General features: G+C 46.6%; 1 protein-coding gene across 2 annotated transcripts in view; it reads left to right on the top strand.

Annotated features, from left to right (window-relative positions):
• Positions 1-14406, top strand: part of CRTC1 (CREB regulated transcription coactivator 1) — a 462675-nt gene that overhangs the window by 371268 nt on the left and 77001 nt on the right. Inside the window, exon 11 of one of the 2 annotated variants that reach the window (XM_063914768.1) lies at positions 14274-14375. The exons of the other annotated variant lie outside the window; for it this stretch is intronic. Coding sequence (XP_063770838.1) covers positions 14274-14375 — 102 coding nt within the window. The remainder of the gene's footprint in view (positions 1-14273; positions 14376-14406) is intronic. 2 annotated transcript variants of the gene reach the window in all.

Genomic DNA, 14406 nt, shown 5'->3' with positions numbered 1-14406 from the left:
AGCAAATCAGTGGCGGCTTGAATCATAAAATACAAATCTCTTCACTGCAACAAATGATGGTGCTATATTGTAGCCATTTACTAATGCGCTGTGAAAACAATGGTGACAGAAAATCCGATCAGTATATAGGATAATAAACATAAATTAAACAGATTTATATACAGTTCATCATAGAGGATCAGTATGAATTTAGAAACAACTGGTGGAGGGGCAGTTTGTTTAACATTGAAAAAATGTTTTTCATAATGCATGAATTAATCTAGATCTCCTACAGTACTTGACTTTTTTTTCTGTAGAGATTTAGTATTTTTCCTGGTTGCGTAGTGTATTTTGTCTATTTCAAGAGCACAATATGGGACAAACAGGCAAAGTTAGCCAAAGACAATAATTAACAATACTTTGTCATGGTACTTATCCGCATCACTGCAATATGTTATTCTACTCTTCAAAATGTTTTGTCGAATGACTTCAAATAGACAGTTGCATAAAACATCTTTCTCTTACATCCTAGAGGATGCTGGTGTCCACATTAGTACCATGGGGTATAGACCGGTCCACTAGGAGCCATGGGCACTTTACAGATTAATAGTATGGGCTGCCTCCTCCCTCTATGCTGCTCCTACCAGACTCAGTTTAGAAAATGTGCCTGGAGGAGCCGGTCACAGCTAGGGGATCTCTTAGGAGGTTTTTTTGTTTTATTAGAGCATTAGGTTACAGGAAGGCTGCTGGCAACAGCCTTCCTGCTTCGTGGAACTTAGGGGGGAGTAGGAACCAACTCTTGAAGTTAATGGTTTTCTATCTCCACTGACAGGACACTGAGCTCCTGAGGGGGGTGATCGCAAGCCCACAAGGCGACTGCTCACTCCCGCTGTACGGCCGCCATCCCCTAACAGAGCCAGAAGATAGAAGGTGGTGAGTACAGCGCTGGCGTCCCGGTTAGCGGGTCGCCGGCGGGTGTGGCGGCACAAGGGTGGGAGCCCAGCTCTGACAGGCTGCGCTCAATTAAGGCTCAGCAACAATCTGTGTAGGTGCTTGGAGGGGCGTCCTGGGCCAGCGCGGTCAGCCTAAACTGGTCAAAGAAGCGAACAGCGGCTAATCCCGCTGTTAACATAGTATACCTCCGGCCAGTATAGTCAAATTTCTGCGGGAAGCCACGCGCCATTACAGGGGGCGGGGCTTCTCAGAGCAGATCCAGCACTCACCAGCGCCATTTTTCTCCCTGCAGACATAGAAGGAAGATGCTGACAGGTAGCGCTGACTCTCCACATAACTCCAGTTATCCTCTGCGGTACCAGGGTGTTATAGACAGGGGGTAGGGGGGAGAGAGTATTGTTAGTACTAATTAACCTATTAAGGTTAGTTAGTCAGCGCCGGGCTTTACACTCTGTGACTCTCTGAAGTTACTCTGGGGGAAACTGTATCTGACATTTTTCTGTGTGTGTGTATCTCACATTACCATGTCTAAGGACTCTGTGTCCTGTGCTGCAGAGTGTTTATCTTCTCCTGAGGAGTCTATTCCATGTACTCAGGACTGCAATATACTGTCTCAGCCTTTGCAATTCGAACCCCTATGAGTGGATTCTTTAAGGGAAATTATATCCCACATTTCTACGAGGATGTCACATACTAAAAAGGTTCTTATTGGTTTCCCTTTTCCTGAAGAGGATAGAAAAAAGTGGGAAAAACACCCTATAGTTGACGCTTCTGTATCTAGGTTGTCAAAAAAGGTGGTTTTACCTGTTTCTGGTTCAACCGCTTTGAAAGAGCCGGCTGACCGCAAAATTGAGACTACTCTCAAATCACTATACACAGCTACAGGCATAGCTTTAAGGCCCACTATTGCTTGTGTGTGGATTTCTAAAGCCATAGTGAAGTGGTCAGGCCCATTGCCAGAGGACATAGATACTATGGATAGGAGTGACATTGGTTTGTTCTTACATCAACAGGGTTCTGCGGGGTTCATGGTGGAGGCCATGAAGGACCTTGGCATGCTGAATGCACGGGCTACTTCTCTGGCGGTTTCGGCATGCAGAGGACTCTGGCTACGCCTATGGACTGCGGATGCAGAATCCAAGAGAAGTGTGGAGAACTTACCCTTCACAGGTCAGGCTCTGTTTTGGGATGCATTGGATGTGTGGATCTCCACAACAACTGCGGGTAAGTCAACCTTTCTTCCATCATCATCACCGGCTAGGAAATCTTATCTTTCGCCTACACTGCAGTCCTTTCGGACCGCAAAATGTAAACCCTCTCCCACCTTCTTTAGAGGAGGTCGGGGAAAGTCCAGAAAACCTGCACCATCAGGTTCCCAGGAACAGAAACCAGGTTCTGTTTCCTCAAAAATAGTCATCATGACGATTGACCTCCCAGCCTGGAGGTCGGGAGCGAGACTAAAAGCTTTCAGTCACGTTTGGGCGTCATCATGCCTAGACCCCTGGGTAAAAGATATTGTTGCCCAGGGATACAAGCTGGAGTTTCAAGAGCTCCCCACCTCACAGATTCTTCAAATCAGGCTTACCAGTTTCGCTGACAGAAAGGGCCATCTTACAGGAAGCCATTCAAAAATTGGTTCAAACAATGTCATTGTTCCAGTTCCACTTCACCTGCAACACAAGGGTTATTACTCAAGCCTGTTTGTGGTACCAAAACCGGACGGTTCGGTAATGCCAATATTAAACCTTAAGTCATTGAACCCCCACTTGAAGGAATTCAAATTCAAGATTGAGTCTCTGAGAGCGGTGATCTCAGGTCTGGAGGACGGGGAATTCTTTGTATCCCTGCATATCAAGGATACATACTTTCACATTCCGATTTGGCCGCCTTACCAGGCTTATCTCAGATTTGCGCTGCTGGACTGTCACTATCAATTCCAGGCACTGCCATTTGGCCTATCCACAGCACCAAGGGTGTTCACCAAGATCATGGCAGAGATGATGCTACTCCTCAGACAGGGTGTGAACATAATTCCATATCTGGACAATTTGTTGATAAAAGCATCTTCCAAGGGGAAGATGTTGCAGAGTATTGCTATCTCAACTCGGCTACTCCAGGATTATGGGTGGATCCTGAATCTTCCAAAGGGGGTAATTCTGAGTTGATCGCAGCAGCAAGTTTGTTAGCAATTGGGCAAAACCATGTGCACTGCAGGGGGGACAGATATAACATTTGCAGAGAGAGTTAGATTTGGGTGGGTTATTTTGTTTCTGTGCAAGGTAAATACTGGCTGCTTTATTTTTACACTGCAAGTTAGATTTCAGTTTGAATACACCCCACCCAAATCTAACTCTCTCTGCACATGTTATATCTGCCCCCCCCCCTGCAGTGCACATGGTTTTGCCCAAATGCTAACAAATTTGCTGCTGCGATCAACTCAGAAGTAGGCCCAAAGTCATATTTGGAGCCGACAAAGAGACTGCCCTTCCTGGGGATGATATTCAACACGTAAGTGCAGAAGGTATTTCTACTGATGGACAAAGCGTTGGTGATCAAATCAATGGTCCGGGAGCTTCTGAAGCCAACCCGGGTATCTGTTCATCACTGTATTCGCCTTCTGGGGATGATGGTTGCCTCTTATGAGGCTCTTCAGTACGGAAGATTCCATGCAAGGTTCTTCCAGCTGGATCTCCTAGACAAGTGGTCGGGATCACACCTTCACATGCACCAGCGGATACGCCTGTCGCCAAAAGCCAGAATTTCACTCCTCTGGTGGCTCCAAGCTACTTACCTACTCAAAGGCTGCAGGTTCGGGATTCAGAACTGGATCCTTCTAACCACGGACGCAAGTCTCAGAGGTTGGGGAGCTGTCACCCAAGGGTAAAATTTCCAAGGAAGGTGGTCCAGTCAGGAATCTCTCCTTCCAATAAACATTCTGGAACTAAGGGCCATCTACAATGGCCTTCTACAAGCAGCACATTTTCTGCAAAATCAAGCCATTCAGGTTCAGTCGGACAACGTCACAGCGGTGTCCTACATAAACAGACAGGACGGAACGAAGAGCAAAGCTGCGATGTCAGCGGTAACAAGAATCCTCCTCTGGACAGAAAAGCACGCAGTGGCGCTGTCAGCAATCTTCATTCCGGGAGTGGACAACTGGGAAGCGGACTTCCTCAGCAGACACGATCTCCATCCAGGAGAATAGGGCCTCCATCCGGAGGTGTCCGCAGAGGTGACAAGCCGATGGGGTGTACCTCAGATAGACATGATGGCCTCTTGCCTCAACAAGAAGCTTTGGAGGTACTGTACCAAGTCGAGAGACCCACACGCAGTGGCAGTGGACGCACTGGTAACTCCGTGGACGTACCAGTCAGTGTATGTGTTCCCTCCACTTCCGCTCATCCCAAGTATTCTCAAGCTCATAAAAAGAAAGAGTTCAGGTTATCCTCATTGCTCCGGACTGGCCAAGACGGGCTTGGTACGCGGATCTTCTGGAATTACTGCTGGAGGATCTGAAGCCTCTTCCTCTTCACGAGGACCTTCTCCTACAGGTGCCATTCGCCTATCTAGACTTACCGCGGCTACGTGTGACGGCATGGAGTTTGAACGTCAGATCTTAGCTCGGAAAGGCATTCCGAAAAAGGTCATTCCTACCCTGATACAGGCTAGGACGAGAGTAACGTCAAAACATTACCATCGGATTTTGAAAAAGTATGTCTCTTGGTGTGAATCTACGAAGTTTCCTGCGGTGGAGTTTCAACTGGGACGGTTTCTCCTCTTTCTGCAAGCAGGTGTGGATGTAGGCCTACGCTTGGGCTCCAGATTTCGGCCTTGTCCATTTTTTCCCAGAAACATTTGGCTTCTCTTCCTGAGGTTCAGACATTCTTGAAAGGGGTTCTGCATGTTCAATCACCCTTTGTGCCTCCTACGGCATCTTGGGATCTTAATGTGGTGCTGCAGTTCCTGCAATCGGCTTGGTTCGAACATTTACAGGTCGTGGACGGCAAGTTTCTTACTTGGAAAGCGGTCACTCTGTTGGCATTGGCGTCTGCTCGACGTGTGTCTGAATTGGGGGCTTTGTCATGCAAGAGCCCCTGTTTGATTTTCCATGAGGATAGAGCTGAGGTCAGAACGCATCAGCAATTTCTTCCGAAGGTTTTGTCAGCCTTTCATATCAATCAGCCTATTGTGGTGCCAGTGGCTTCTGACTCCTCAAGGTCCTTGAATGTTGTGAGGGCTTTGGAAATATATGTGAAGAGATCTTCTCGTCACAGAAAGTCGGACGCTCTATTTGTCCTTTATGATCCCAACAAGGTTGGGTGTCCTGCTTCTAAGCAGACAATGTCTCGCTGTATCAGTTTCACCGTCCAACATGCTTATTCTACGGCAGGCTTGCCGTGTCCGAAATCTGTTAAGGCCTACTCTACTCGTAAAGTGGATTCTTCCTGGGCGGCTGACCGGGGTGTCTCGGCTCTTCAGCTGTGCCGAGCAGCTACTTGGTCAGCGTTGAACACGTTTGCCAAGTTCTACAAGTTCGATACTTTGACCTCTGAGGACCTAAAGTTTGGTCAATCAGTTCTGCAGGAACCTCAGCACTCTCCCTCCTGTACTGGGAGCTTTGGTACATCCCCATGGTACTAATGTGAACCCCAGCATCCTCTGGGATGTAAGAGAAAATAGGATTTTAATTACTTACCATAAATCCTTTTCTCGTAGTCCGTAGAGGATGCTGGGCGCCCGCCCAATGCTTCATTTTCCTGCATTGTTACTTGGTTCAGTTTGTGAGTTCAGCCATTGCTGAATCGTTCTAAGTTGGTTATATTGGCTTTCCTTTTGTACGAGTGAGCTGGTGCCTCACCACTATCTGTGACTTTCCTTCTCTCAAAGTATGTCCGTCTCTTCGGGCACAGTTTCTAGACTGAGTCTGGTAGGAGGGGCATAGAGGGATGAGCCAGCCCACACTATGAATCTTTCTCTAACGTCCTAGTGGATGCTGGGGACTCCGTCAGGACCATGGGGAATAGCGGGCTCCGCAGGAGACAGGGCACATCTAAAAAGCTTTTTAGGTCACATGGTGTGTACTGGCTCCTCCCCCTATGACCCTCCTCCAAGCCTCAGTTAGGTTTTTGTGCCCGTCCGAGAAGGGTGCAAACTGGATGGCTCTCTTAAGGAGCTGTTTAGTAAAGTTTTTTTTAGGTTTCTAATCAGTGATTCCTGCTGGCGACAGGATCACTGCAACGAGGGACTTAGGGGAGAGACTTGCAACTCACCTGCGTGCAGGAGGATTGAAGTTTTAGGCTACTGGACACTGAGCTCCAGAGGGAGTCGGAACACAGGTCAGCCTGGGGTTCGTCCCGGAGCCGCGCCGCCGATCCCCCTTACAGACGCTGAAGAAAGACGGCGGAACGGAGGTCCGGAAACAGGCGGCAGAAGACTTCACAGTCTTCAGAGAGGTAGCGCACAGCACTGCAGCTGTGCGCCATTGTTGCTACACGGCTCACTGACACGGTCACGGAGGGTGCAGGGCGCTGCTGGGGGCGCCCTGGGCAGCAATATAAATACCTATTTGGCAAATAAATACATCACATATAGCCATTAAGGCTATATGTATGTATTTAACCCAGGCCAGTTTTCCTAATAACCGGGAGAAAAGCCCGCCGTGAAAGGGGCGGAGCTTATTCTCCTCAGCACTCAGCGCCATTTTCCTGACCAGCTCCGCTGGTGAGGAAGGCTCCCACTCTCCCCTGCACTACAGAAACAGGGTTAAAGAGAAGGGGGGCATAAATTGGCGATATAATTATATATTAAGAGCCCATATATAGAAACAACACCTTCTAGGGTTGTTATATACATTATGGCGCTTTTGGTGTGTGCTGGCAAACTCTCCCTCTGTCTCCCCAAAGGGCTAGTGGGTCCTGTCCTCTATCAGAGCATTCCCTGTATGTGTGTGCTGTAGGTCGGTACGTGTGTGTCGACATGTATGAGGAAAATGTTGGTGAGGAGACGGAGAAAATTGCCTGTAATGGTGATGTCACTCTCTAGGGAGTCGACACCAGAATGGATGGCTTACTTATGGAATTACGTGATAATGTCAACACGCTGCAAGCCGGTTGACGACATGAGACAGCCGGCGGACAAATTAGTATCGGTCCAGGCGTCTCAGACACCGTCAGGGGCTTGTAAAAACGCCCATTTACCTCAGTCGGTCGACAGACACTGACACGGACACTGACCCCAGTGTCGACGGTGAAGAAACAAACGTATTTTTCCTTTAGGGCCACAAGTTACATGTTAAGGGCAATGAAGGAGGTGTTACGTATTTCTGATACCACAAGTACCACAAATAAGGGTATTTTGTAGGGTGGGAATAAACTACTTGTAGTTTTGCCTGAATCAGATAAATTAAATGAAGTGTGTGATGATACGTGGGGTTCCTCCGACAGAAAGTTATGGGCGGTATACCCTTTTTCCCGCCAGTAGTAAGGGCGAGTTGGAAAACACACCTTAGGGTGGACAAGGCGCTCACACGCATATAAAAAACATGGCGTTACCGTTTCCAGATACGGCCGCCCTCAAGGAGCCAGCTGATAGGAAGCTGAAAAATATCATAACAGTATATACACACATACTGGTGTTATACTACGACCAGCAATCGCCTCAGCCTGGATGTGCAGCGCTGAGGGGGCTTGGTCGGATTTCCTGACTGAAAATTTTGATACCCTTGACAGGGACAGGATTTTATTGTCTATAGAGCATTTTAAGGATGCATTTCTATATATGTGTGATGCGCAGAGGCATATTTGCATTCTGGCATCAAAGAGTAAATGTGATGTACATATCTGCCAGACGAAGACACGACAGTGGTCAGGTGAGGCAGATTCCAGACGGCATATGGAAGTATTGCCGTATAAAGGGGCGGTCCATTGGACCTGGTGGCCATGGCAACAGCTGAAAAATCCACCTTTTGTTACCCCGAGTCACATATTGGCAGAAAAGGACACAGTCTTTTCAGTCTCAGTCCTTTCGTCCCCATACGGGCAGGCGGGCGAAGGCCAGTCATATCTGCCCAGGGGGAGAGGAAAGGGAAGAAGACTGCAGCAAGCAGCTCATTCCCAGGAACAGAAGCTCCTCACGGCTTCTGCCAAGTCCGCAGCATAACGCTGGGGCCGTACAAGCGGACTCAGGTGCGGTAGGGGGTCATCTCAAGAGTTTCAGCAACACTCGCAAGGGAACTCCGGGATCCTACATGTAATATCCCAGGTGTACATTGGAAATTCGAGACGTCTCCCCCTCACACAATTCACAGGCTGTATTCCCAGCAGGTGATAATCAAAGTACCCTTCTTACAACAAGGAAGGGGGTAGTATTCCACACTATATTGTGGTACTGAAGCCAACCGGCTCGGTGAGATCTGAAATATTTGAACACTTACATACAAGCGTTCAAATCAAGATGGAGTCACTCGGAGCAGTGATAGCGAACCAGGAAGAAGGGGACGATATGATGTCACTGGATATCAGGGACGTTTACCTACAGGTCCAAATTTGCCCTTCTCACCAAGGGTACTTCAGGTTCCTGGTACAGAACTGTCACTATCAGTTCAGACGCTGCCGTTTGGATGGTCCACGGCGCCCCGGGTCTTTACCAAGGTAATGGCCGGAATGATGATTTTTCTTAAAAAAAAAAAAAAAAAAAAAACATGGACGCTTTCCTGATAAGGGCAAGGTCCAGAGAACAGTTGGAGGTCGGAGTAGCACTATCTTAAGTAGTTCTACGACAGCACGAGTGGATTCTAAATATTCCAAAATCGCAGCTTTTTCCGACGACACGTCTACTGTTCCTAGGGAAGATTCTGGACACAGTCCAGAAAAACGTGTTTCTCCCAGTGGAGAAAACCAGGGAGTTATCCGAGCTAATCGGGATCCTCCTAAAACCAGGAAAAGTGTCAGTGCATCATTGCACAAGAGTCCTGGTAAAAATGGTTGCTTATTACGAAGCAATTCCATTCGGCAGATTTCCCGCAAGAACTCTTCAGTGGGATCTGCTGGACAAATGGTCCGGATCGCATCCTCAGATGCATCAGCGGATAACCCTATATCCAAGGAAAAGGGTGTCTCTCCTGTGGTGATTACAGAGTGCTCATCTTCTAGAGGGCCGCAGATTCGGCATTCAGGATTGGATGCCGGTGACCACGGAGGCCAGCCTGAGAGGCTGGGGAACAGTCACACAGGGAAAAAATTTCCAGGGAAGTGTGATTAAGTCTGGAGAATTCTCTCCGCATAAATAAGCTTAGAGCAAATTTATAATGCTCTAAACTTAGCTAGACCTCTGCTTCAAGGTCAGCCGGTATTGATCCAGTGGGATAACATCACGGCAGTCGCCCACGTAAACAGAAGGGCGGCACAAGAAGCAGGAGGGCAGTGAAAACTGCAAGGATTTTTCGCTAGGCGGAAAATCATGTGATAGCACTGTCAGCAGTGTTCTTTCCGGGAGTGGACGACTGGGAAGCAGACTTCCTCAGCAGGCATGACCTCCACCCGGGAGAGTGGAAACTTCATAGGGAAGTTTTTCAACATGATTGTGGACCGTTGGCAAAGACCAAAGGTGGACATGATGGCGTCCCGCCCGAACAAAAACGGGACAGGTATTCCGCCAGGTCATGAGACCTTCAGGCGATAGCTGTGGATGTTCTGGTAACACCGTGGGTGTACCAGTCTGTGTATGTGTTCCCTCCTCTGTTTCTCATAACCAGGGTATTGAGAATTATAAGACATAGAGGAGTATGAACTATACTAGTGGCTCCGGATTGGCCAAGAGGGACTTGGTACCCGGAACTTCAAGAAATGCTCACAGAGGACTAAGGGCCTGGGGAGCTAAGAAGGGACTTGATTCAGCAAGTACCATGTCTATTCCAAGACTTACCGCGGCTGCGTTTGACGGCATGGCGGTTGAATGCCGGATCCTGAGGGGAAAAGGCATTCCATAAGAGGTCATACCTACCCTGGTCAAAGCCAGGAAGGAGGTGACCGCACAACGTCATCACCACATGTGGTGAAAATATGTTGCGTGGGTGAGGCCAGGAAGGCTCCACGACGGAAATTCAACTAGGTCGATTTCTACACTTCCTGAAAACAGGAGTGTTTTGGACCTCAAATTGGGGTTCATTAACATTTAAATTTCGGCCCTGTAGATTTTCTTCCAGAAAGAATTGACTTCAGTTCCTGAAGTCCAGATTGTAAAGGATGTATTGCATATACAGCTTTTTTGTGCCCCTAGGGGCACCGTGAGATGTCAACATAGTGTTGGGATTTCTTAAAATCATATTGGTTTGAACCGCTCAAATCTGTGGATTTGAAATATCTCACATGGAAAGTGACCATGCTGTTGACAAATATCTCACATGGGAAGTGACCATGTTGTTAGCCCTGGCCTCGGCCAGGCGATTGTCAGAATGGGCGGCTTTGTCTTACAAAAGCCCATATTAAAATTTTCCATTTGAACAGGACAGAACTGGGACTCGTCTCCAGTTTCTTCATGAAGGGGTGTCAGCGTTTTCACCTGAAACAACCTCTTGTGGTGCCTGCGGCTACTAGGGACTTGGAGGACTCCAAGTTACTAGACGTGGTCAGGGCCCTAAAAATATATATATATATATATATAGTTAGGACGGCTGGAGTCAGAAAGTCTGACTTGCTGTTTATACTGTATACACCCAACAAGCTGGGTGCTCATGCTTCTAAGCAGTCTATTGCACGCTGGATTTGTAGTACAATTCAGCTTGCACATTCTGTGACAGGCCTGCCACAGACGAAATATGTAGATGCCCATTCCACAAGGAAGGTGGGCTCATCCTGGGCGGCTGCCCGAGGAGTCTCGGCATTACAACTTTGCCGAGCAGCTACGTGGTCAGGGGAGAACACGTTTGTAAAATTTTACAAATTTTGATACTCTGGCTAAGGAGGACCTGGAGTTCTCTCATTCGGTGCTGCAGAGTCATCCGCACTCTCCCGCCCGTTTGGGAGCTTTGGTATAATCCCCATGGTCCTGACGGAGTCCCCAGCATCCACTAGGACGTTAGAGAAAATAAGAATTTACTTACCGATAATTCTATTTCTCGTAGTCCGTAGTGGATGCTGGGCGCCCATCCCAAGTGCGGATTGTCTGCAATGCTTGTACATAGTTATTGTTACAAAAATCGGGTTATTACTATTGTTGTGAGCCATCTTTTCGGAGGCTACTTCGTTTTGTTATCATACTGTTAACTGGGTTCAGATCACAAGTTGTACGGTGTGATTGGTGTGGCTGGTATGAGTCTTACCCGGGATTCAAGATCCTTCCTTATTGTGTACGCTCGTCCGGGCACAGTACCTAACTGAGGCTTGGAGGAGGGTCATAGGGGGAGGAGCCAGTACACACCATGTGACCTAAAAAGCTTTTTAGATGTGCCCTGTCTCCTGCGGAGCCCGCTATTCCCCATGGTCCTGACGGAGTCCCCAGCATCCACTACGGACTACGAGAAATAGAATTATCGGTAAGTAAATTCTTATTTTTAAAGTGCCCGTGGCTCCTAGTGGACCCGTCTATACCCCATGGTACTAATGTGGACCCCAGCATCCTCTACGGACTACGAGAAAAGTATTTACCTGTAGGTAATTAAAATCCTATTTTTTAAGTAGTTTATGAAAGCATCTACCACTAAGTAGAGTGTTGGACTATACAATACCTAACCGCACAAGCCAAACATTTTCCAACTCTGCTTAAGCTAGGTACACACTATGGGCGGTATCCAATTAGGCACAAAACCGCTGCATTTTTTGCACAATTTTTTACTGAATCTGTCGCATGAAAATTGCCACGAAAAAAGCTTTTCGTGGGTATGCGCGCTCCCGTTTTTCGCCCTATCCTGTTCCAAACATGTGAAAAAGGTACTTGGGTGGAAAAAAAAATAATGAAAAATCAGGGTGAAAATGGATAAACCAGCCTGTACCCCCAAAAATGCTAAACTTAACATAGGACAACAGTATAGAAGTGTATTGTCGGTCATATTACATATTTTTCGGGTACTTAAATTAGGTCAAATGGCTGTTAAATGCAATTTTTTGTTTTTTGTTTTTAAATGGAAAAATGTTATAAAAGCAAGTATTTTTCAGCAAAATAAGTGCTCAAATTGAATTTGGAGTATATAAAAATTGGTATAAGTACATTTCTGGGTCATTTATATGAGAGTTTGGGGTAATTCAATTGAAGTCGAAAGCTGGCGTGTGTCAAAAAGACGGCAGTTTTCGACTTTTTAAGGTCGAATCGTGATTCGACCTATTGAATATATCCCAAAATTTTTCAACAAGTCGATGAATTTGACTCGTCGAAAAGCACGTGGATCGGCGAAATAGCTGCCTATCCACGTGCTTGTGTCGAAAACGGCGGTTTTGGCCCCCTTTTCGACCATCTCAGTCCGACATAAAAAAATGTCGGACTGAGATGTGGGACCCAGAGCAGGAGAGGGGGGAGAGCCGCAGCGGGACAGCCGCGGGCATATACGGGAGATCAGCGCTACAGGACAGCGCTGCAGCAGGATGTCACACAGCCGTGCCGCTCACGGCAGCTTCCATCCGGCTCCAGCAAGTGAGGTCACACTTGCTGGAGCCGGGTGGACATTGCCGTGAGGTCGGGCGGCTGTGTGACATCCTCCTGTAGCGCTGATCTCCTCCGTATGCCGGCGGCTGTCCCCACGGCTCACCCCTCTCCTCCTCTGGGTACCTCATCTCAATTTGACTTGAAAAAGTAGAATTGAGATGAGATTTGAATAGGGGTTGTCGGATCCATTGCGACAAATGCATGTCGGAATGGATCCGATGCTAATTGAATATACCCCTTTTTCTGTAAAAAAAAAAAAAAAAAGTGTAAAATTACCAACTACACCCACCTGCAAGCCTAAAAATGCTTGTCCCACTCATAAAGCACCCTTAATATACCAATCCTATACCTTGCACCCCAGTTTATATCCCTTTGCATCCCCCCCAAACTGACATGTCCTTATTGGTCAAGTAAAAATAATTAAAAACGTACAAGTGCCTAATTAGTCATTTCATTCATGGGTGTTCATGAGGTCCTGAACCAAATTTTGATATTTTTATCTTAAAATAGGGATTTTCCCCAACTTTTCACCTTCTCAGAGTAGGTGAAGTGAAATTTGCGGTAAAATTGTTGGGTGAAAACTTTTCACTGCTAATTAGATAGGGGTTTTTCGTGATTTGCGGTATAAGTCTGTTTTTTCACGCAAAAATGGGTTATTGCAGATAATAGGATACCCCCTATGCCATCTGTGCACAAGCTGGGTTGTTGGGGTGCCTTCAAGGCTTGAGTTTTGGAATCCCTGCCCCATACAATGTTGGGCCGAACAACTGATTTTTGGCAGCTCATTCCAATTACTGTACAGTAAGTTCAGAGTCCTAAGTTTTTAAAAACAATAATTGGCCCTGTCAGATCTGCTTATCTGAACTGGCCTGAGACAGGATATTTGTTTCGTTGAGCAGTAATTGTGCACATATTGTAGTGTGCACATGATCTGCCCAACACAGTTCATTTAAAAAATTTCCTTTCATTTTTCGTACATATGAAATTGTTCAGATAGCAACAGATAATTCAGTAGTGTGTACACTGGAAGTTTGGTGTTATCCAGATTGCTTGCTTGTAGAAAACTGGATTGTGAGTAAAATCTTTCAGATGCATACCTTACTTTAGGTACATTTTGGTCATTTATTAATCTTCCATTCACCCCAAAAAATTGGTAACTTTTATACTTAGGCCGGGATTTAATTACCAGCGGTAAATTACCACGGGTGAAAAAGGGAGGTAGCCTTGGGCTTTAACGCACAGAGCTGTTCATTTGAACTCCATTTTTCACCTGATCGCCTTGTTATCGCCCATTAAACTAGCATGTTAATGGACATTAACATGCAGAATTTGTGAAAAGTTATTATTTGGGATGTTTTTTGACCTGCTGAGGCAGGTGAAAAAAAGTTCCTTACTACCATGTTGGGATTTTAACCGTCGGTCAGTGGTTGTCTGTATTTCGACCGTCAGGATTTTGATTGTAGGTAAATTGACCGCATCCCCTGTGTGCTATGTAATACATTAATATACCGGTTTGGTAATAACGTCAAAGAGAACATATCTTTAACACTTGTTTATATACGGTAGCAAACCAATGACCCATAAAGTCACACACAATTGTATATATGTGTATAATTGGTTATCACAAGAACGGACATTCCCAGTGGACATCTGTAAAAACACATTTTAAATCTGCCAGTGGAATTTAATTCTGTGTTGTTCTGTAGGCATCTCTCCAACAGTACCGCAGTAATGCTGGGTCTCCAGCCAACCAGTCTCCCACTTCTCCTGTCTCCAATCAAGGCTTCTCTCCAGGCAGCTCCCCTCAAGTAAGGGAATCTGTGCCTTGATATTGTTGTA

Source organism: Pseudophryne corroboree, chromosome 1 (genome assembly GCF_028390025.1).
Source record: "Pseudophryne corroboree isolate aPseCor3 chromosome 1, aPseCor3.hap2, whole genome shotgun sequence".
NCBI classification, from domain to species: Eukaryota; Metazoa; Chordata; class Amphibia; order Anura; family Myobatrachidae; genus Pseudophryne; species Pseudophryne corroboree.
Note: the sequence above shows the minus strand (reverse complement) of the source record. Positions and strands in the feature narration are given on the sequence as shown.